At 33.4% G+C, this 22,662-nt stretch overlaps 4 protein-coding genes across 8 annotated transcripts; 3 read left to right on the top strand and 1 right to left on the bottom strand.

The window, feature by feature from the left end:
* Nucleotides 1–958: 958 nt before the first annotated feature.
* Nucleotides 959–4,551, top strand: LOC120575885 (protein REDOX 2). The gene is made up of 4 exons (XM_039826719.1): nt 959–1,344; nt 2,962–3,208; nt 3,792–3,971; nt 4,116–4,551. The coding sequence occupies exons 1-4, from the start codon at nt 1,028–1,030 to the stop codon at nt 4,338–4,340; spliced, it is 969 nt and encodes a 322-aa protein (XP_039682653.1). The 5' UTR covers nt 959–1,027; the 3' UTR covers nt 4,341–4,551.
* A 146-nt stretch (nt 4,552–4,697) lies between these two features.
* Nucleotides 4,698–7,222, top strand: LOC120575886 (methylecgonone reductase). 2 transcript variants are annotated; one of them, XM_039826720.1, is made up of 4 exons: nt 4,698–5,665; nt 5,754–5,997; nt 6,209–6,388; nt 6,769–7,222. In XM_039826720.1, exons 1-4 carry the CDS (start codon nt 5,349–5,351, stop codon nt 6,991–6,993), a joined length of 966 nt encoding a protein of 321 aa, XP_039682654.1. In that variant the 5' UTR covers nt 4,698–5,348; the 3' UTR covers nt 6,994–7,222. The 2 variants fall into 2 exon arrangements, with proteins under 2 accessions (XP_039682654.1, XP_039682655.1); XM_039826721.1 differs by lacking the exon at nt 6,209–6,388.
* Nucleotides 7,223–10,617: 3,395 nt separating this feature from the next.
* Nucleotides 10,618–11,313, top strand: LOC11414072 (albumin-2). The gene has a single exon (XM_003619945.3). It carries the CDS (start codon nt 10,618–10,620, stop codon nt 11,311–11,313), a length of 696 nt encoding a protein of 231 aa, XP_003619993.1.
* Nucleotides 11,314–13,383: 2,070 nt separating this feature from the next.
* Nucleotides 13,384–18,885, bottom strand: LOC120575880 (disease resistance protein RPV1). 4 transcript variants are annotated; one of them, XR_005642116.1, is made up of 7 exons: nt 18,129–18,885; nt 16,763–17,927; nt 16,427–16,642; nt 15,597–16,319; nt 14,823–15,511; nt 14,227–14,416; nt 13,384–13,933 (listed from the first exon to the last, which is right to left on the bottom strand). XR_005642116.1 is itself a non-coding variant. In XM_039826706.1 (6 exons), the coding sequence occupies exons 1-5, from the start codon at nt 18,629–18,631 to the stop codon at nt 14,849–14,851; spliced, it is 3,270 nt and encodes a 1,089-aa protein (XP_039682640.1). In that variant the 5' UTR covers nt 18,632–18,885; the 3' UTR covers nt 13,384–13,933; nt 14,823–14,848. The 4 variants fall into 4 exon arrangements, 1 of the variants encoding a protein (XP_039682640.1); XR_005642115.1 differs by having other exon boundaries at nt 14,227–15,511; XM_039826706.1 differs by lacking the exon at nt 14,227–14,416.
* Nucleotides 18,886–22,662: the final 3,777 nt, after the last annotated feature.

Genomic DNA, 22,662 nt, shown 5'->3' on the forward strand with positions numbered 1-22,662 from the left:
AAAAAGCAATTAACGGACAAACTATCACCATAGATGCCAATAAAGGTTATACACGTTTACATAAATGATTGAATATTTTCTGCATATTATTTATGAAGCCGACAACATTCACTTTTCTTTCTTTTTAGTAGTTTAGTGGTTAAAGTTCACCTTTTTTAAGGAGAATAAGTTAGGTGTTTGAGGTTCGAAAATTCCAACCCCTGCATATAATCATGCATGTTCCTGCCAACATTTACGCTAATGCTCTTGAGAGTATTCATTTCAATTGCTAATATATCTATAAGTTGTTACTATTATTGTTGAGGTCTTAAAATGAATCTCCTATGGTATAAAAACCTTTTTTATAAATCGAATGAGTGTTATCCATAACATTAACAAATTAATTTCTAGAATGTCGTGAGGGTCGGGAAAGTTTTAAGATGACATCAAAGACTATTCGTAATTGCCGCCTTTTGACTACTTCAGTCAATCTTAAGATGTTAATCCTATGCGCGTTGAGAGTTTGACACATATATATATATATATATATATATATATATATATATATATATATATATATATATATATATATATATTATGTGATACACACTAAATATCTTTATAAATAAGAAACATTTCTCAGCTTAAATTTCAGTTTTCATAAGTTGAAATATATCAGACCAAATTCTAAAAAGTTATAATTATGTAAAACCAATCATTAACTTTCTTATCAATAGTAAACTATAAAGGGTTACGATATTAACTAATAATTCAAGAAAATAGAAACATTGAATATAACTATATACATCCATATAGCGTTGGATATCGAACACGTCTTCAAACTGAAGTGTTGGTTTTTCATAGATAGATAAAATTACTTACCTTTCACACCCAAAATACTTTTATCCTTAAAAATAATTTTGTTAACTTTTCCCACCACCACATATCACCACAAACCACTTTATATAGATGAAGTGCCACCAATCGCCAATCATGCATTTTTTGTAGAGCTAAAAGAAAAAGGAAAAAAAAAACAAGAAAGAAAAACATGGCAGGAAACAAAATTCCAGAAGTGTTATTGAATTCAGGACACAAAATGCCAGTCATAGGAATGGGAACTTCAGTAGACAATCGTCCATCAAATGATGTTCTTGCTTCAATCTTTGTTGATGCAATCAAAGTTGGTTATCGCCATTTTGATTCTGCTTCTGTGTATGGAACAGAAGAAGCCATAGGTATGGCTGTGGCAAAAGCTTTAGAACAAGGTCTTATTAAGAGTAGAGATGAACTTTTCATCACTTCAAAGCCATGGAACACTGATGCAGATTATGATCTTATTGTTCCAGCTCTCAAAACCACATTAAAGTAAGCTATATATGAATCTATAAACTCATTCTTTAGTTTGTTTTGTTGAAGCTAATGTTAATTAGCTTTACTTTATCTTTTACTTAGCTTTTCTGTTTTCATTTGCTATCTTTTACTTTTACTGTCACTGTAGTTTTTTTTTTCCTTCTGTTTTTATTCCTTTCACATATACATTTTTTGGCTATTGGTCCTTTATTGTTTCTTTTGGTCTTTTGAATATCTTTTTATTTTGGAATTTATCTCAATAATAAGTAGAACATTTGATTTTAATAGAGTAAACAATCAAATTAGTCTCTGACTTTGTAGACCGCATTCAAATAAGTCTATGACTTTATGAATATTTCAAAAAGTCCCCAAATCTTTTAATTTTAGTCATATTAGTCCTTCAAAGATTATGCTAGGGATTAAATTGATAGTAAGTGGATAAACTTTGGGATTAAATTAGTAAGTTGTTAAAATATGGACTGGATTGATAGTAAATGGTTAAATATAGGGACCGATTCAAGAATTTAATAGAATCGAGGATCATTTTGAAATATTCACAAAATCAAATACTAATATGTCTACTTGATTTTATGGTGGTATTGGTTTGGAACCTGAGAGTGTGCTCCTCCTCGAGGTCTCAGATTCAATTCTCTCCGGTGTCAATTTGGGTGGACTAATTTAGCTTTAAAAAAAAAAAAAATACCTCCCATACTGACTATGGAAGGACTAAAATGAATATTATGCAAATATTACACGTGGACCACTAATTTCAACATATCAAATTTTACAGGAACTAAACAACAATAAAAGGACTAAAAACAAAAAAGTGTGTATTTCCATGGATTTAGAACAACTTTTTTACAATAACTAAAGGTGAAATGTGGTATATTTACATGGTAAGAAACATATTTAGTTAAAATTAGTTACAAAACTACCACATTGTTTGAAATCGATGTCCTGTTTTCGGTGTTTGTATAAGAAAGTTCTTTCTATTCGATGTTTCTTGTACAAATCTTTAAAAAGGGGAAAATATTGAAAACAAAGGGACAACTTTGTAAACAAATGTGGAAACATAAAATCTTATATCATTGTGACCAATGGTTGAGCTCAAATCGTTAATAAGTATCCGACGAATTGTTTGGTAAAATCCGAGTTCAAACTTGTTTGGAACAATTTTTGATAGACTTTACCTACCCTTGACGGAAATCTGAATTACTCCCTCCGTCCTAAAATATAAGCAAAAAAGACCAATTTTTATGTTATTATTATGTTTTTTCAAAGAAATCATATTTTTCAATGTAAAATTAAATGCAAATTGAATTCAATTTGTTCTCCTTTTTATTTTCTCCATAATTTTTAACCAATGAGAATTATTTTTACATTTTTCCATGAAACTTATTCCAAGGAGAACACAAAAAATTATACCTCAAATCACTAAGTGTTAGTTTTCTTAATAAGTGTGAATTAGTGTTTTTTCTTATAAATTAGGACGGAGGGAGTACCAAGGTTTCTTTTCCCTAAAAATTGGAGGATTAAGACAAAAAGTAAATTAAAGGGTATGTTTTGCACATATATTTTCTTACCATGATTGTTTCTTAACTGCTTCTATGTGCTATGTACAATGTTGTTTAGAAAACTGGGAACGGAGTATGTAGATCTTTATCTGATTCATTGGCCAGTAAGACTGAGACATGATCTTGAAAACCCAGTCATATTTACCAAAGAAGATTTACTTCCCTTTGATATAGAAGGGACATGGAAAGCTATGGAAGAGTGTTATAAGTTAGGCTTAGCAAAGTCCATTGGCATATGCAATTATGGTACCAAAAAATTGACTAAACTCTTGGAAACTGCTACCATCACCCCTGCAGTGAATCAGGTATGTATTATAATGTGATCACCCATTTTTGTACACTGTTATCAAAATGGTCTTGTAACCTTTGGAAGTCATGTTTAGGATTGTTAACAAAAACTAAAAATAGAATCGATCCGTTAAATTAAACAGAAAAAAGTTGAGTTGTGACTGACACAATTGACGAGCTAAACTGAATCAGTCCGGTTCAACTCAGTTCGTGAACTATTCATCACAATTTGGTTCATTACCTTGATGTTCAGTTCGGTTTTTTGTTTTTTAAAATAATTCTAATATTCAATCCGGTTCTATTTATAGTTTTTATTTCAACAGTCCAAGTTATCAGTTAAAAATAGCAATTTGGTGCAATTCGGTTTACAAAGAATCAGTTTGGTTCGATAAAATACAGTTCTGTTTTTTTGTAAAGATAGTTCCATTTCGGAACCACTAAACCAGTACACATAACATTTATAACAGTTTGGTACGAACTAGCAAAAGTTCGGTTCAATTTTATCGAACTGTTATGACGGTTCAGCTTTTCTCATTATCTGAACCATAAATGAACACTCCTACTCATGATTATGAAGTTAAATGATGGTTTCTTTTTCAGGTGGAGATGAATCCTTCTTGGCAGCAAGGGAAACTGAGGGAATTTTGCAAGGAGAAAGGAATTCATGTTAGTGCTTGGTCAGCTCTTGGAGCTTATAAGGTTACTTGGGGTTCAGGAGCTGTCGTGGAGAATCAAATTCTTCAAGACATAGCAGCTGCTAAAGGGAAGACTACAGCTCAGGTAAATTATATATGGTCATGTATATGATAAAAGTGTTGTTATTTTGTTCAACCCTTACGAGTTACGACATTTCTGCTATAGCGAACATATAGTGTTGCGATATTAATTCATGTCATGATGGCCACATTATGATATCATTTCCAGGTTGCACTCAGATGGGTGTACCAAATAGGATCAAGTGCAATGGCCAAAAGCTTTAACAAGGAGAGGATGACACAAAACCTTGAAATATTTGATTTTGAGCTGAGTGAAGATGATTTGGAGAAGATTAAGCAGATTCCACAACGCAGGCAATACTTAGGTGATATGTGGCTATCGGAAAATGGATCTTGCAAGACCTTAGAAGAACTTTGGGATGGAGATGTTTGAAAATTTCCTCTTAAGTCCTAACTATATTAAAGGAAAATAAAGTTCATGATTTGAAAATTATTATGTATCAGCTTTTCTTATTTCACAAGTGTCCTTGTTTGAGACCTTGAGTTGACCAAGAATGTTAGTGTGACATTCATATATGTAGCCTCAGTTATGTGGCTCTGCATAATTTGTTCCAACTTCAAATAAAGAAAAGTTTTATTCTCAAGTCATATATGATATGATCATTGCTTTGTGATTTTTAGGTATGAACCGGGTATATCTGCGTGCAACTGCAGAGACTAGTCTCTCAAGCCGGGTGGAACCGCAATAGGTGTGAAAGCTCTCCCTCAAGAGGATTGCTTTGTAATTTGACAGATCATTTATAAATGATTATTATTGTTGAACGATATAATACTTATTCATTAAAGTGACACTAATAGTAATTTTACAACCATTGCTTAAGAGATTTAAACACTAATCCACGAAGTCACAAAGTCAAACTCTTAGTACTGGCCTAACACCTCGTCAAATTGTTGAATAATAATAAGTAAATAAATATCATATAACAACATTAATCTTCTATATATGGTAAGTGCTAATGAATTTTTCTTGGTTAATAGCTGTTTTTTGGAAAAAAATTGAAGTGCACAATGTTTCTATTGATAGCATACCTCAGCTATATTATATATACAGATTATTAAGAATATGATATGAAATTTTGTTATACATTGAACAAAACCCACCAACCTTAAATAAAAACTCAGTGACTAGCAATCAAACACTTGAAACATTAGCTACCTTACATTTTTCTTATTATGGACCAAGCATTTATGATCATGGCCCAAATAGTCAATAAATTGGACTGTCTTTTATGCAACCTAAGGCGTAAAATGTGTCTTCTGAACTTTTATTTATGCAACACATTAAGGTGTGGACACAATATAGCCACACTTCAAAGAATCAAACTCAAAGTTAGCATCCATATCTCAGAATCAATGGTGAATTGAACTAACACTAGAAAAGATGGAAGCAAATAAACTCCATGAGGTGATACTAAATTCAGGGGAAAAGATGCCAATGATAGGCCTGGGAACTGCTACATCTCCACTTCCATCAAATGAAGCTCTCACATCAATTTTGGTTGATGCCATTGATATTGGCTACAGACATTTTGATACAGCTTCTATCTATGGTACTGAAGAACCTCTAGGCGAAGCTGTGTCAAAAGCTTTAGAGCTCGGCCTCATAAAAAAAAGCGATGAAGTTTTCATTACTTCTAAGTTATGGTGCACTGATGCTCATCATGACCTTGTTCTCAAGGCTCTCAAAACCACCCTCAAGCAAGCATTTTTCTCTCGAACTTTTTCTTTTAAGGTTGTATTTTTTCGTTCTCTAATTTTGTATCATTTTTTTCTTCGAATTGTTTAGGAATCTGAGGTTGGAGTATGTGGATCTCTACTTGATTCATTGGCCAGTCAGATTGAAAGAAGATGTTGAAGGCTTTAACTTCACAGGTGAGGATGTGATTCCCTTCGACATAAAAGGAACATGGAAAGCTATGGAAGATTGCTATAGATTAGGCTTAGCCAAGTCTATTGGTGTTAGCAACTTTGGTATCAAAAAGCTTTCCCTACTCTTGGAAAATGCAACGATTTCACCAGCAGTTAATCAGGTATAAGAAGTAATCAAATGAATTAACAAAGTATTTGTACAAGTCATTAACCAATCAATATTACGTTAACACTAATATATTGTGTAAGTGTAACGGTGTCTTTACGCGTGTGTCAAAAAAGCCTTTTTTTATGAAGTTAGTACTAGTTAATCCATTCTTGCATAGAGATGAAATTCACTTAATTGGTTGAATTTCTATTATTTGGATTTAGATAGAAATGAATCCATCATGGCAACAAGGAAAACTCAGGGAATTCTGCATGAAGAAAGGAATTCATGTGTGTGCATGGTCACCATTGGGAGCATACAAAGTATTTTGGGGTTCTAATGCTGTGATGGAGAATCCTATTCTTCAGGAAATTGCTGAGGCTAGAAAGAAGAGTGTAGCTCAGGTGGAATTGATTTTATATTTCAAACTAATTTCAACAATTTTGAATTATCTTGTCCTGAACAAACTGTTTTAAAACCTTAAAATGTTAGATAAAGGGCCTCTATGGATTTCTTAGTGAAACTTATCTACAAACATAAGTACTTGTGAGGCAGATTATGAGAGCTCATCGGAACAGCTTATGGCATGATCATAAGCTCTTTTCAGCTTATTTTTATAAGCTCTTCATGATAGTTAATGTAAATAGTTTGTTTATATGAAAACAGTTTAACTTTATATGAAATTTTGTTATAAAAACAGCTTTTACATAAGCACTTTTAGGACAAACATCACACGCAGACTAATATATTGTGACGACTCATGTCTAACTTGTTTACCATGCAGATAGCACTAAGATGGATACATGAGCAAGGGACAAGTGTAATTGTGAAAAGCTTCAACAAAGAGAGGATGAAACAAAACCTTGAAATATTTGATTGGAAACTGAACCAAGAAGAATTGGACAAAATCAATAAGATTCCACAATGCAGACTATACAAGGCAGAAATGTTTTTATCTGAAAATGGACCTTACAAATCCTTGGAAGAGCTGTGGGATGGTGACCCTTGAGTAGAATCTTGTATTAAACAATCAAATGCAGCATCTTTGTTAAATATCTTAATTTGTTAGGAAGAGGTTGTTGCACTTGAAACCTGAAAAGATTAAGGGTTATGCATGTAAAATTCAAAGTGCATGGGGTTGCCACACTAACCTTTCGGTTAAGCAATGCTAAGGTTCATTAAGCACCCCTTTGTCAAAGGTTCCAATGTATATGAAAGATCCCCATGAAGAGTTTCAATTCTTGGTGAAGACTTACAACATTAGGTTCTAAAGTGATTCCATTATTTTGGAAATCACCAACAATCCCCCACCATTTTCAAAATACTAAATCTCATAAATCTGGAAATTTCATGCCTTGAGATAATGGTATCTCATGATTTGAACCTTACTTAGTAAGTTAACTTTTCGCTCATTTCCAAAGAGTATGGTAGGCAAAATTTGAACCAACTATTCATTAAAAAAGTGTGCATAACTTACATATAGAATCTTAACACCGTTGATAAAGAGACTTGTAAAATGACACATTAAGAATGCCTTGTGTCATATATCCTTTTTCATGAGAACTTAAGTGTCAAACCCTTGAACTCCGTGAAGCGGCCAAATTTCATTCTCACATATATATTATATGTCCATTAAGAGGAAAACCTCATCCTACCCTTTTTTTCTTCTTATGGTCTAAGTATTTTTACGCCCTTGGGATGTATCTATTGTCAAATACTTCAATCACTGTAATAGTGTACTTTCACCATTGAACCCAAAACTTGATGTTACTCAAATGTGGGTTGAGTTTCCACCATTGGTGATCAATTAGATTTGAGTTTGTACCACATCTCAAATAATGTCTTCAATGTATTCAACATCATTTCCAAAGACATCATATCCTTGTCAATTATTTCGTCAAATAATTGCAAGATTTTATTTTAACTTTTATAAACTTTGAATATTCAATTCTTCACATAGATTTCTAATTCTCATAGCTATGTCTATGGATCAACTAATATATTATCGGTATACACTTGAATCAATGTTAAGGTTCATTAAGCACCACATTGTCAAAGGTTCCATTGTATATGAAAGATTCCAATGAAAAGTTATAACTCTTGATGAATAATTTACTCCATTAGATTTTAAAGTGATTCCATTATTTTGGAAATCATCAGCAATCTTCAATCATTTACATATTTTCCTTTTTTACCTTGCACAAAGACATTCTTAATTTCCTTTATCTCATTAGTTGCCGAAGTTGTTGATCATGAGTTGTTATATATGGCAAATTTTAAAAAATACGTAAAGTCAAATTTACATCTAAAAGATTCATAAACTCGTTTTTGATGCGGTGGATGCTATGGAAACAGCTTGGAAACAAGATTCCATCAACCTCTTCAGCATTTATTTTTGTTTAATCTAATCTGGTTTCCATGTCTCTTTTGATTATGAGTAGCTAGATTTCCCAGATTTAGTCAAGGAGAGGATCTTCTTTTTAATTCCTTTTGAACAATGTAATTTGTTGAGCACCTTTGAATAAAATTGCAATGCTTAGTTTTCATTTAGTTCATAATTGTTCTTAAAGCTCGTCGTATGTCTACAGATATTTATGAATGATTATTAACCCGGGCTTTTGAGACTCAACCTAAACTATCTATTCAATCTGTAATAGATTTAGACATATTCTATTACCGTTTTTGTGACATTTGTTTTAATGTATGATCAAACCTTCAATGAGCAGAAACTCGTCTAATATATTAGGGTGTTGCGATCAACACCCTAATATATTAGGAGTCAAAACAGTAGTCATAACAATTTCGTTAAAACTTCGTGACTCTCTTGTCTTTGAACATGGTTTCTGGGTAACAAAATGAGAAGTGATTCGAAAATGACCGAATCATTCCTTTTACCTAATTTTATCAACTTTTATTTCTTTTATGCAAACTATTTTTATATTTTGTCATCCCCCAAATTCACGTTACAATTGACATTGTTGAATAGAAGTTTCATAATACCTCTAAAGTCGGGATTTTTTAAATATTATTACTTAACGCCAATTTAATACAAATGATAAATTATCTACCATTTTTTTATGACTGAAATTCAACTAGATTTTTGTGATTGAGTAGTGCAATACACGTTTATATTTTATACAGAAATTGATGAGTGCACAGTTCACCTATTATGTGTATAATGTCATTTTCTTTCCTCTTTCCTATGCTATTATAGGATTTGTATTAGGGAGCTTCTACCGTACAGTCAGGAAACTGACTTTTTTGAAAAAGTTAATTTTGATCTTAATGTTCGATTCATTTTTAAATTGTTGATTTCTGATTAATGATCAATAGTAATTCATCTAGTAATACTTGCAACATAGTTGATGATATTATGCGATAGTCTTAAGTGTCACACTTCTTGAGTGCTACACTTAAAACAAGGTAGGATAAAATTAGATTAAGTGCACTCTTTTTAATCTGATGAATTGATGATACTATGAGGACTGAATTTTTGATGCCACCGTACAAATAGGGTGCTACTCACTACACTTTTGATGTTATAGTGTTGACTTCACCAGAAAAGTCATTCATGACTTCCCAGTAGAATTTTCCTTTGTATTAATGAATACAAAGTCTAATAAAGGTCCCACAATTTTCCTATTCTATAAAAAAGACAAGTAACTTTTTTGTTCTTTCTTCCATCAATGTACTTTCATAGTGTAAAATGAAACTTCATCCATCTACCATCTTTATCATAGAACAAAGGCTACTGAACCTTCACTGTTATTAGGTGGAAATATTCACCATACAAGTTGGAGTTGTAAACTTTTGTCCTTCTCTGCTATAGATAGTTACATGAAAGAAAAGTCGCATTTGGAGGGTGCTTTATTACTAATGAGGATGCACTGCATTGTTGGGTGGCATTTTAATGGAAAATTGGCATTGGTTGAAGGTGTTTTATTGGTAATAAATGTGTGTAGACGTTGGGTAACCAATTGTCTCGCTAAACCAAAAAATCATCACTATGCGAACAACTTAGAGAAGAAAAGCCATTGTCTAAATCGGTCGATAAAAGATTGATTTAGCAACCCATTTTCGTAAGTAGTCTCCAATTAATCTGTCGCTAAAAATGCTAACGGTTGATTTGGCAATAAACCGCTTTCTGTTATATATAGCGACCAATTTATCAATCAATTTGAAATTTTGGTTTCCATATCGATTGTTAAATCGGCCACTATAATAGATATAGATGATTGTTTGTAAAGTTTACTGAATTTTTTCCTTTTATTATTCTAGACAACTAATGTTGCAAGTGTTAATTCATATAAAGATTTAAGAGGTTCATCTAATGCTCATAACATTTGATATTTGTTTTAGGTGCAATATTATGAGATTCAATATGAACACAACATGTACACACGCAATCAATTTACCGTAGCTAGGTAAGTCAGTGTTCTATATTAATTGTGGCTAGCGTGTGTCCTCATGAGTTTGGTGGAGAAATTAAATAAACACGGTTTGGACATGTAATTCAAATTTATTATTTTGTGTTCACATCACTTGTTACCTCTATAAGTAGATACCTTAATTCACAACCAAAGTAAAACCATTCCCTCACTTTGATACACAAATAAATCCTCCAACAAGAAAGATGACACTTACTCGTATAGGTGCTGCATTTCGTTCATTCAAGCATAATGAATGTTACGTTTTTGTTGATGATAAGTATGTGGTTTTGAATTATGCACCGGGAGCGAAGAAGCATGAGATTTTGAAGGGGCCACTTCATATTGTAGCTGGTTTTGCAATGCTTGCTAGAACTCCATTTGAACATGGAATAGATTGTGCCTTTGAGACCCAACACAATGAGGCATTCATCTTTTCTGGAAATCACTGTGCCCTAATAACCTATGGTCCACATGTCCCACATCATCAACATCATCCTGCAAGAATTCTTGCGGGTCCGAAAAAAATTGCAACCATGTTTACTTGTCTACATGGAACGGCGTTTGAACACGGAATAGATGCAGCAATTAGGACACTTGACAAACGTGTTTTGTTATTTAAAGGAAATGCATATGCTCTTATGGACTATCACTCTAACCGTGTTTTAGCTAATCATTACATTCGCACCGGGTTTAAAACTTTGGTTGGCACAGTTTTTGAAAATGGAATTGATGCAGCTTTCAAATCTGATAAGAAGGATGAAGCTTACATTTTCAAAAATCAATATTATGCATGTATCAATATTGATCAAGGTCATCCTATTGGTGGTCACCTACTAGGTGGTAGAGTCAAGCGAATCCATGATGATTGGTCCAATCTTACTGGCATATTGAATCCATGATTATATTTTCATCATTAACGGTGCTTGGTTTATATTTCCATGGTGTTTATGTTTTCATTATGCTTGTCAATGCAATGTGTGTGTGGTTTGTTAATGTCTTTCTCATGTTGTTAATGTTTAATTTTTGCAAAATTATGTAAGATATGTGTGCTTGTTTGCTACTTTGTTTCAAAGAAGATATATTAGCCAATTTTACAAAAGTTGAATTTCGCCCAACACATTTACAGTATATCAACTTAGTCACTGGCTTTTGGAAGTTGTTTCAATTTGGTCCTTTTGATCAAGGTTGTCAAAATCGAGACTTTACTTCAGGTCAAAAGGGAATGACAAAATCGGGACTCATAAAATCGCAATCAAAATTGAAGGATTTTACTCAAGGTCTTTAGTAGAATCGCTATAGAAAATTGTAAAATCGCAATCAAAATCGATAGATTTTACCATAAAACAATAATACTAAATATATGTTATAAATGGTATATAAGAAATCATAAAATCGCAATCAAAATCGATGGATTTTGTCTATTTTGGGATTCTACTATGGATTTAAGTCGTTGAAGGTGAAGAAAGTCACAAAATCCTGGATTTTAGGATTTAAGTCGGTAGTTTGACAACAATGCTTTTGATAGCCACAGTCGGTTCATAATGCTAATAGAACCAACGTCGCATTTTTTCTGCTGACGTGGTGTACTGTCAGCTGGAAAAAGATGGACTAAATTGTAACTCAGCCAGAAATTTGGATGACTAAATTGATATTTGTTCGACCCTCAAGATCCAGAGTCCATTATCACAGACATCTAAGGTTTAATAAGGCGTTCATCTACGACTTAAGGCTACATGAACCGGTAGAGAGTCAAGATGCGCAAAATATCAGGCTCAGAGCACATCTGATCCCTCTACGTGATGCCACAGTAGCCTGTCCATTGAGCCATAAGGGTAAAACCGATATAAAGTAAAAATGAGCCATGGTAGAGCGGTGTAATTTGATCGGTCATCATATATATATATATAAAGGGATGTATAAAGTGAGAGAGATTCTTATAATGAGAGATGCCAGGAATTACTGTGATCGGTAAGATTAAAAGAATGGCGTAGATAGTTTTACAATTAAAAACGTCATGTGACTCCTCTAACTTCTCACTCACGCATTCATCTCTTTTTCCACTGAATGTTGAAACGTTCCTACTTTGTTCCTGCCTTCAACCTTCTTGCTTCCTCCATTCAATGTAAAAACTTCCATCATCTCTTTTACCGCAAAACTTATTTATCGATCAGAACGCCTGGCTTAAAAACATTACGAACTGAATCAACTTAATTAAGCTAACGTGAGGTGATTCCATCAAGCTTGAGATGAGCCTGTCTAACTTCCTTGAATTTAGTCTAATTGATTTTGAGCTTGAAATAACCCATCATTTCATTCATCAATCGGTGCGTGTGATGGAAACAATTACAGCAAGATCGAGATTGGGAATAATCATAGAGGGTTTCGCGATAACAAGAGTAAGAGTGTGTTTCTGAGATAATGTATTTATTTTATTTAATTTTTTTTTTAAAGAAGATGTATCTTTGATAGGAATGTCTTTAAACATAAAAAAAAAAAAATCAAAAGAAAAGTAATTTCAGTCATATAGTAGCTATTTATTTTGATGTTCTCTATCGTTAAATTTTGTAGGAATAAAAGTAAAGGAATGGAAGAGAAATAAACCCCAATTTGTCTTAAATACAAATTGCTTCAACAGATGAAGACATAAAATTCCCTGGGATGTATAATTGACTGAAGTTCTGATGAAATAACATATAGGAAATCTCTTTTGCAAGAGGATCAGATGCAGTGATGGATAATCCAATCCATAAGGAAATCTCTTTGGCAAGACATAAGAGTTTTCCTCATACGCGATTTTACTACCAGAATTATAAATGTAAATGCGTGTTAAAGGTTGTGTTGCTAGTACTCCTCAGAATACAAACACACATTTGGATTTTTATTTTATTTTTCTTGGATATGGAAATCTCCCTTTAGATTGTGAGTATACTTCTTTTGAAATACTATCTACACTAATTGAACCGAACAAATTAAAAATATAAACTAAGCATCCACATTTTTGAAATGTAAGTTCACATCAATAAATAGAGATTGTGATGAACCATCTGTTGGTATCACAATATGTACAAACTCTTGCATTCTTAAAAGAAATTTAATCATAGATTGTTAATACATAACAAGGAAAAATATGAAGATGGATTACAAAAAAAGACTTCGTATTTAATACTTCTGTGTCTTCAATTATGTGGTTTTCGTTGAAAATATGGTCTTCGTAAACACGAGCCATGCAGTTTCTGCTACACAAGATCTGTCTCAGAAACATCCAAGTTCTGATCTTCGTCCGATTTACTCTTTCTGTAAGGATTGGTGAAAATCACATCCTCTTCCATGTTTCTTTTCTTATTGAACAAATGGGATCCAATTTGTGCACTAAGATTGAAATTCTCAAAAATCGTCAACTGAGCTGAAGAGCATATCATTGCTCACCACCCTTTCTAAAAACCAACGGATTCTGTGGTGCGAGCGACTACTAGACATCCGGCATGACAATGCGAATGGCTAGATGACAACAGATGGTTTCTGACAATGTACAGTCAAAGAACAAGTAAATGCTTAGTTTTGGTTAGAGAAAAGTTCCGTAAATTATTGACAGGCTGATATCGAAGGGAATGAATTCTCTATGTTCAATGTTATGAGAGAGAATGTTTGAAAATGGGGATAGGGATACAGAAGGAAGATGTTAGAAATGACAAGTTATGCATATTTAGAAATATATTACTTTGGGATAATTAATAATCAATTTCTTTTTCAAAAAATCTTTCACTAAGATTACGATTTCAAACATTTATATTTTCAAAGTATAAGTATCTTACTTGTAACTACATTCATCTAGGATTCGATGTAATTTATTAGACGATTTGTGAAAGTGGCCAACTTCAACTACACCTGAATTGAACGAATATTGTCGGAAGCCCTAAGAGATGGATTCCAAAACTTTTATCAGAACTGATTGCTTCTGATGCCTTTGAAGCATCCTTATGTAATGGCTATGGCTTCTCCTTTCTACAGGTCACAGGCATTCAAATAGAAAAGAATGCCATTGATAAACCGACAAAAAGCTTCTATCATAGTTAAATCTGAATCATAACTAATTAGAACAATAGAGGTTCATGAAATGTATATACTCGCCAAGAGCAAGCTTTATGTGCAAAATGTTTTCGCTTATAATTTCTAAAATTTCTGTCAGTCAAGAGGGAAAAACCATTTCCCGCACTGACATATAGGACAATGGACTCGACAATGTTTTGTTAACACCGATAGTAATTTGAGAAAATAACATATTTGAATGTAATCACATCTATTGGTGTTGGATGCGAACACATCTCAGAGACTAAACATGTCTCGATAATTTGAATAACATCTCCAAATAGAAACAGTTAATCAGTTTATAATTATGGTAATGATGTACCTGGACCAAGGAATTTAGCCATGGTGTTACTTTTCTTTTGTTTCAGTAAGCACCAAGTTCTTCATTCCTGACAATAAAGCTGCTAAATGTTGCTGATGCAAAATTTCTGTCTCTGAAACTCCAACTTCACCCAATCTTTGCTTTTTCAGAGAAGGCTCAAATTGTGATAAAGAAGTATTGCTATATTTTCTATAAGGATTGGTGAATATCACATTCTCCTCCGTGTTGCTTTTTTCCTTCAACACGTGGATTCCCATTTGTACACTCCTTAATATTTGAATCTCATCCTCTCTAAAATCATCCACCATCGTGCAACTAAACTTACCCACAATCAGCTTTACATGAATCCATTCATTTTTTAGAGGTGCTTTGTCCATTTCCAACTCGAATTTAATCTGTTCTTCCAATTTCAGATCAAACAAAAATGCATGTTCCGAGTCCAAATTGAACATCATGCCAGAACCACACAGTAAGAAATTAATATCTTCCAATCTATAGCCATTGAAAAACAAATTGATTCTTGGAATCTGCATAGATCTCGGAAAAAGTAGAATCGAAGTTATAGAAGGGATCTTTTTACGAAACCAGAAAGAAATTGTGTCTCCCTTGATTTGGTGCTCAAACCAATCTGGGATCCCCTCTGTTCCGTTTGGGAAGCGAAAATTGGTGTCTCCAGCCTCATATAGTTTCTGTTAGTTTAGCATATGATATATTACAATATAGATTGCATAAAATATTATATATCAAATAATAGTGTAAGCTAAAACAACAAACCTGATTCAATAACATTCTTCTACTTGAGGAACTCAATGATTTGCATCTCAATGCAGAAAAGTAATTTAGATTTGGTGGAATCCCTCTAATATCCTCAAGACACCAGCAGCACTCAACATTTAGGTTCCAAAGTCGGTGACACTCACTAAGGCACTCAGGAAGAGTTTTGAACTTGTTACTCGATAAGTTTAGATTTTTCACATTAGCACACCACTTGAGAACTGTTTGGAGACATTCATCTGAGAGGTTGCAGTTCAAGAGAGTAAGTTCTGTCACATTTGAAAACACTATAGAATACATTTTATCATTATGTTTTGGGAACCTCAGCATTCTAACATGATATATTTGTAAGACATGAAGTTCACTGAGATTTTGAAACGAAAATGGCAATTCTTCTATGGAAGTATGAAAAAATAAAAAAATATCTTTTATATTTGTCATCTTGCATAACAACTCTGGAAAACTCTTGAGACTCTCACAATAAGAGAGTTCCAATTCCTTAAGAGAGGGCAGCAGTAAGGGTGGAAAACTCTCGAGCTTGCAGCAACCGGTTGCTCTTATGATTTCAAGTTTATTCAAGTGCCCAATAGAATTGTGAATTGTGATTAAATTTTTACAATCTTGAAACGAAAACTCTTCTAAATTTGGAAGATTTGAGACATTGGATATATCGGTTAAATATTGACAACGGTCCAATATCAAGACTTTCAGATTCTCGAACTTCTGCATAAACAAAAAAGAAGCAACACAGATAAATAAAAATTAGACAATATACTCATTGTGAATTTATAAAAATATACACAAATGGAAAATGAAATTATTTCACTTGCCTTGTTCGAAAAACATGATAGAGACTTCGAAGGATACTCTTCCCATTTCCAACATCTCAAACTACTTGGAAGATAGTTAGGACCTTCAGAAAAATGACCATTTTCAATGATAAGTATTTTGAGATTTGTCATTTTCTTGAAGGCATTTCCATCCCACTCTATTACGTTTTCCGTTGAGTGACAATTCAAATATATCATTTCAATGTTCCTACTTCCCTATTAACAAAAAAGAAATAAAGAAAAGAATAAACCACAGTACAAATAATAAATAGGTAATTAAGTGAAGAAAATCAACTAGTATGAAACAAATTGTTCATGAATATTAATTTTACTCACCATATTTTCTTTTAAAACTTGAACTATATCGTCGTAAAACCACAACCTGCTGCGTTCTCCAGGATTCTTGGGTGATTCTTGACGGACGACTTCTTTAGCCATGTCCTCTATCAAGTCGTGTAATGTCACACGAACATCATCTTTGTATATGCGATATTTTCCATCCAACCCTTCAGCATGATGTAATGTCACATCATCGTCATATTCCCAATGGTCTATGAGAGATTTTTCAGCCAACACTCCAACATGATGTTTTACGCAATGGCCATAACGAGCATGAAGTATTTGTTTGACCTCTGTCCATTTACACCCATTGAAGCAACAAGCAATGTCTAGAAAGACACTTTGATCCTTTTCCTCCAAAGCATCATAACTTACTCTAAGTATCCTTTGGATCTCTTTATTCGGAATCTTGTCATACTCATCCAATGTACGCTTCCAATCTTCTACGCTCCTTCCAAACAAGTTCGAGCCTATTGTTACTATAGCTAATGGAAGGCCAGAAGCATAAGTAAGTGCACGAATTAAAATGTCATTATAACTGGAAGGAACATTGCCATTTTTAAAAGCCATCAACTTTAACAATTCAAGAGCTTCTTCCCCATATAGCCCTTCAACTGCATGCGTACTTTCTATCCCATGACAGGTTAGTAAGTGTTTGTCTCGAGTGGTAATGATTACTCGGCTTCCACAACCGAACCAATCAAGTCCTCCAGCCAAAGCCTCTAGCTGCTCAAGTCTGTCAACATCGTCAAGAATCAAAAGAATCTTCTTTCTACACAGCCTTTCCTTAATGATTGGAATTCCCTCACTAACATGGTCTAAGTTAATTTCCAACCCAGTTGCTTTTAAAAGGAGCTTCTCTTGGAGATGTTTCAAGTTATTTTTAGCTGAATTCTCTTTCACATCGTGAAGAAAACATAAACCTTCAAATTGATCAGCAATGAAATTATAAATTGCTTTTGCAAGTGTTGATTTTCCCAAGCCTCCAGTACCATAAAGTCCTATCATGTTAACCTTTTCATTAGATTCCTTATCGAGAAGCAGTTTTACCTGTTGTACTCGGGATTGTAATCCAACAGGGTATTTGGCTACATGTAAAATATCACGATTGATCTTGTTGGAGATGTCTTTGACTATCTTCCCAATAAATTCGTATTGATATCTATTTGTGTCCAATAAGATAAGTTAGTACATACACTACAATCACAATCACATCATGTTATAAAAAATAATTAATACTTGTTTACAAACATAATTAAAACATGTGTTTCCCATTTAAGCTATAAGATGAGATTATTGGGAAATTGAAATTAAATAAGGGATACGTAAAAAGGAAAAACAGGATTTAAGTAAAGTGGGGTACCCAGGACAAAAATGGTAGCCGGACAAGTTAGAAGCTTGGCTCAGAGCCACTTTCCATCGCTGCAACCTCTCCATGTTACTCTTATCATTTTGAAACCTTTTTTCATGCTCATCCAATGCTTCACCATAACTACCTGTCTGATGTCGCACATTAGTAGGTTCCACACCCAAGAAAACAGGCAAAACGAGGCGACCCTTTGTCTTATAGCAATGAATGATGTGGACAAGTTCGTTCAAACAAAATGAAGAAGATGCATAGTTGGCAGAAAATATGGGAATAAAAATCCGAGATTCGTCAATGGCCTTGACGAGTGATGGTGTGATTTCGTCTCCTCTTTGAAGATCATTGTCATCAATGAAGGTATGGATTCCCTTGTCAGTAAGAGCCTTGTAGAGATTGCCGGTAAAACCGTGCCGAGTGTCAGTGCCCCTAAAACTAAGGAACACTTGGTAAGTGAATCCAAAGGAAAATGAAGAGGAAGAGGAAGGTGATTGTATAGCCATGAGACTTGAGAGAAATTGGATGAAAAGAGTTTTAGAATGCAGAATATGAATGAGTATGTTTTTGTGGTATGTGATATGTAACTTTAAAACAAGGAGAAAACTTAAGACAAAAATGTTCTATGAAACTTCCTATTGCCGTGTGGACCATTCAATTGCTTTTATTCTTCTGTTACGTGTAGTTATTCTTCTAGTAATGCAATATTCTCTTTTTCTCTTTATTTTCTCAATTTTTGGCTCTACAGTCTAAACTTTTATCACCAAGTCTGTATTGGTATTTATAACAATGTGCTATTTTTCAAATGTTGGAAAAAGAAAGGTTGAGACTAGGTGATGATATTTATAACAAACAGTTTAATATATATAAATTTGCTAGCTATTTAGTTAACACATAAAAAAGCTCATTATTCTCTCTCCAATTTTATGTCTCATGTTTTTATTCTACTATTAGTAGGACCCTATGCTATTTTTGGTTCTACACTTATACCAAGTAGGAAACTTCCTTCCCATTTTGTATTTCTGTAAAGTAACCCATCTCATCACTTTTCCTACATCCTCCTTCCATGTAATTTCTTTAAAGTAATGTGAATGTCTTAAAGAAGAGAAAGAAAGAAAAAAAGGTAAAAGTTTAAGGGAAGCTTCAGTATGAATGGAGAGAGACATATAATGTGATTGATTGGACCTACAAAATCATATAGCTTAATAACAGTGAATAAAGGGATAAAAAAAAGTGATGATATTTCATTCCATTGTAAACAAGTCTCTTAGCAAGAATACCACACACTGATACTATGAAAGCATAAAGTCTCAGACTTTTTAAAATGCTTTTGAGTATTAGTATCATCATGGGTTTGAAAAATAACAAATGAAGATGCATAACCTGGATGTACCATTGATCCAGAACTTCAATGCTCGCATCACATCCAGAAGTTAGCTCCTCAAACAATGAATCAGAGCGACAGATTGGTCAGTTATTATGCTACGAACCCATGATGTGCTCTAAGCAGCTGCAAACTTCCCAAACCAGTATCGGCCAGCAGACTTCATTTTATCATCCAAAGCATCAATATCACAATCTCTTTCGCCAAGTGAACCACTTAAATTCCACCAATACAAAACTTTACCACATGCCAAGATATATTCAAAGGATTATATGGTTTCTGTCGGGATAATATCCATTCTGCATTGAATTTATAAAAAAAAAACATCATCATCGCACATAACATGTAAATCATCACACATTCTGGGGAGATTAACTCGGAACATCTTCCCAAATCCACAATCCCCATTGAATTTCTTCCTAATGACTAACAAGCTTCTAACACTAACTGATTTGGGAGCAACACTAATAAAGTGTTATAAAATAAGCTTAACAAAACCAAATACTCATTATAATATAGTTCATGATTCCAAACCGTAACCAAAAAATCCAAATACACAGTTGGTCCTGTTTGGATAAATCACTTTAGTAAGCGCTTTTGAAACAAGTGTTTATGTAATATAATCTATAATCTGTTTTTAAAAGCTATACTAAAGAGTTATGGAAATAGTCGCACAGATGGTAAAATCAGTTCATAAGCTCAAATAAGTAAATCCAAACAAAATCCCATAAAACACATCATTGACAACACTCAGCAACAGAAACACTGATAATAATTAAAAATCTAAACAAAACCACTTGCAAATTAAACACTGATAATAGACCCAAACGCAATTTCATTGAACCTTAACCGTTGAATCGACTTCTCTCATCAGAGACTCATCACACTTCCTCTTGCTTCGTTGCAGGATAGCGGCGCCATCGTTTCTTCTGCTGGGCTATGAGAAGTGACTTCATTAAACTCAACTTTATAAATTGACAAAAAAGTCAACATTTTTAATAAATTATCCGTTTACTTTTCAATGTTATTACTCCGTACTTATTTGATTTGGTTTGATTTGATAACAAGAGTTTGCGCCAATTTTTAGAATTTTTCTAATTACACTTTATGTATTTACGGTTACATCCTAAAATAATAAAATTATCTTTAAATAAAATTTAATTTTCAAATTCACTCATTCATCAAGAAAACTAACGCATCTTTTTTCTACTAAGATTGAAATTCTCAAAACTCTTCCAACTGAGCTGCAAAGCATATCATTACTCACTGCCCTTTCGAACAACCATCGGATTCTGTGCTACTAGCAACCGCTAGACATCCTGAATAATAATGTGAGTAGCCAGATGACTGCGGATGGTTTCCTGACAATGTACAGTCAAAGAACAACTAAATGCTTAGTTTTGGTTGGAGAAAAGTTCCGTAAAAAACCAACAACAGGCTGAAATCGTCAGGAATGGTTTCTCCCATGTTCAATTTTATGAGAGAATGCTGTTTAAAAATGGGGATAGGGAGATTGAAGGTAGACGTAAGAAACATCACTTCCTCATGTTTATTTCAACATGAGAGGATCCACTCCAGTAATTATCATACTTGCCATTATGCAGAAAACATAAATTCTAACATGTTACAGTCCTAAAAATTAGAAAATAAAGTGATGTAAAAGATTTATAAGTCATATTAATTCTTTAAAGAAAAATGGGGAACCAATTTGTAAGAATTTAAAAACAAATGGAAGAAAAAAGGACTTTCTTTCTATTAAGTTATTCCAATTCAGTTATCTTCTTGATTTATTTCCACTCATTACAACCTTAACGCAATACATGGAAGCACATAACCAAAAATTTGAGTTATGAAACAAAATTTGCCAAATCAATTCCGGTCATACATATAAATACTTCCACAGCATTTTCTTTTCTTTTTTTTTTGCAATGTTTAAGACTATGATATAAGATGAAGTTTCTATGTATCTTTGAGAATATTTATTTATACATTTTAACCATATGAACAAGGATAAAGATAAATAAAAAAAGTTGGTAAGCTTTAAGTGTTAAATGTTTTCATTTATAATTTATCAAATTTCCATCAATCGAGTGGGAAAATATCCTCCCTACAAAGCACAAACACGGAGAAATTAACACATTGATTAGTCAACACCGATAGTAATTTGAGAAAATAACATAATTGGAAGTAATTATGTGTGTCGGTGTCGAACACAAACACATGTTGGACACCAGACACATCCTCCATATTCATTTCAAACAATACTTTAGACCGTACAAATACTGAAATTAATCAATGTTTACAGTAATGTAAAGTTTAAACAGAAAACCACAAACCTGCGATTAATTGAGGGAATCTAGCCCTGCTGATTCTTTTGTTTTTTGAATCTAGCCCAGAATTTAGGATGCACCCAAATCTCTTCCATGGGAAGCTGGTCACCACATGAACTTAATTTTTCAATTTAAGAGGTAGAGAAGAGTATTTAAACTTAAGGCGAAAATTATGTTAATTGACTTAAGGCTTAATTGTACTTTTGGATCCCTATCTTTCCAAAAGTTGCGGTTTTGGACCCCTAACTAATTTAAATACAAAACAGCCCCCTATGTTTTGATTCTTTGGCAGTTTTGGACCCCCGGTCCATTGTTGACTCGGTCAACGCTGACGTGGCACCCTAAGTGAGGTGCCACGTGTCAATATTTTTTATTTTTTTTTGCCTTGGGGGTCCAAAACTGCCAAAGAATCAAAACATAGGGGGCTGTTTTGTATTTAAATTAGTTAGGGGTCCATAACCGCAACTTTTGGAAAGATAGGGGTTCAAAAGTGCAATTAAGCCTTGACTTAAAAACACAATTTAAAATCAAAAGTAAGTTTACCATCCGAAAGAAAAGATGGAACTCAACGATAGGATCATTTTACCAAGAGCACTTGATAATGAAAAACAAATTGACTACTTTTTCAGTTGAAATTATAGAAGAGATTTCTTTACGAAACCAGAAAGAAATTGAGTGTCCCGTTATACGGTGCTCGAACCGTTCAGAAATCCCCACTGTTCCGGTTGGCAAACAAATATTGGCGCATACAGCCTCATGTAGTTGCGGGTTAGTTTAGCATAAATATTACACTATGAACAGGGGCGGATCGACATTTGATATT

This window comes from Medicago truncatula, chromosome 6 (assembly GCF_003473485.1).
Source record: "Medicago truncatula cultivar Jemalong A17 chromosome 6, MtrunA17r5.0-ANR, whole genome shotgun sequence".
In the NCBI taxonomy this organism is placed as follows: domain Eukaryota; kingdom Viridiplantae; phylum Streptophyta; class Magnoliopsida; order Fabales; family Fabaceae; genus Medicago; species Medicago truncatula.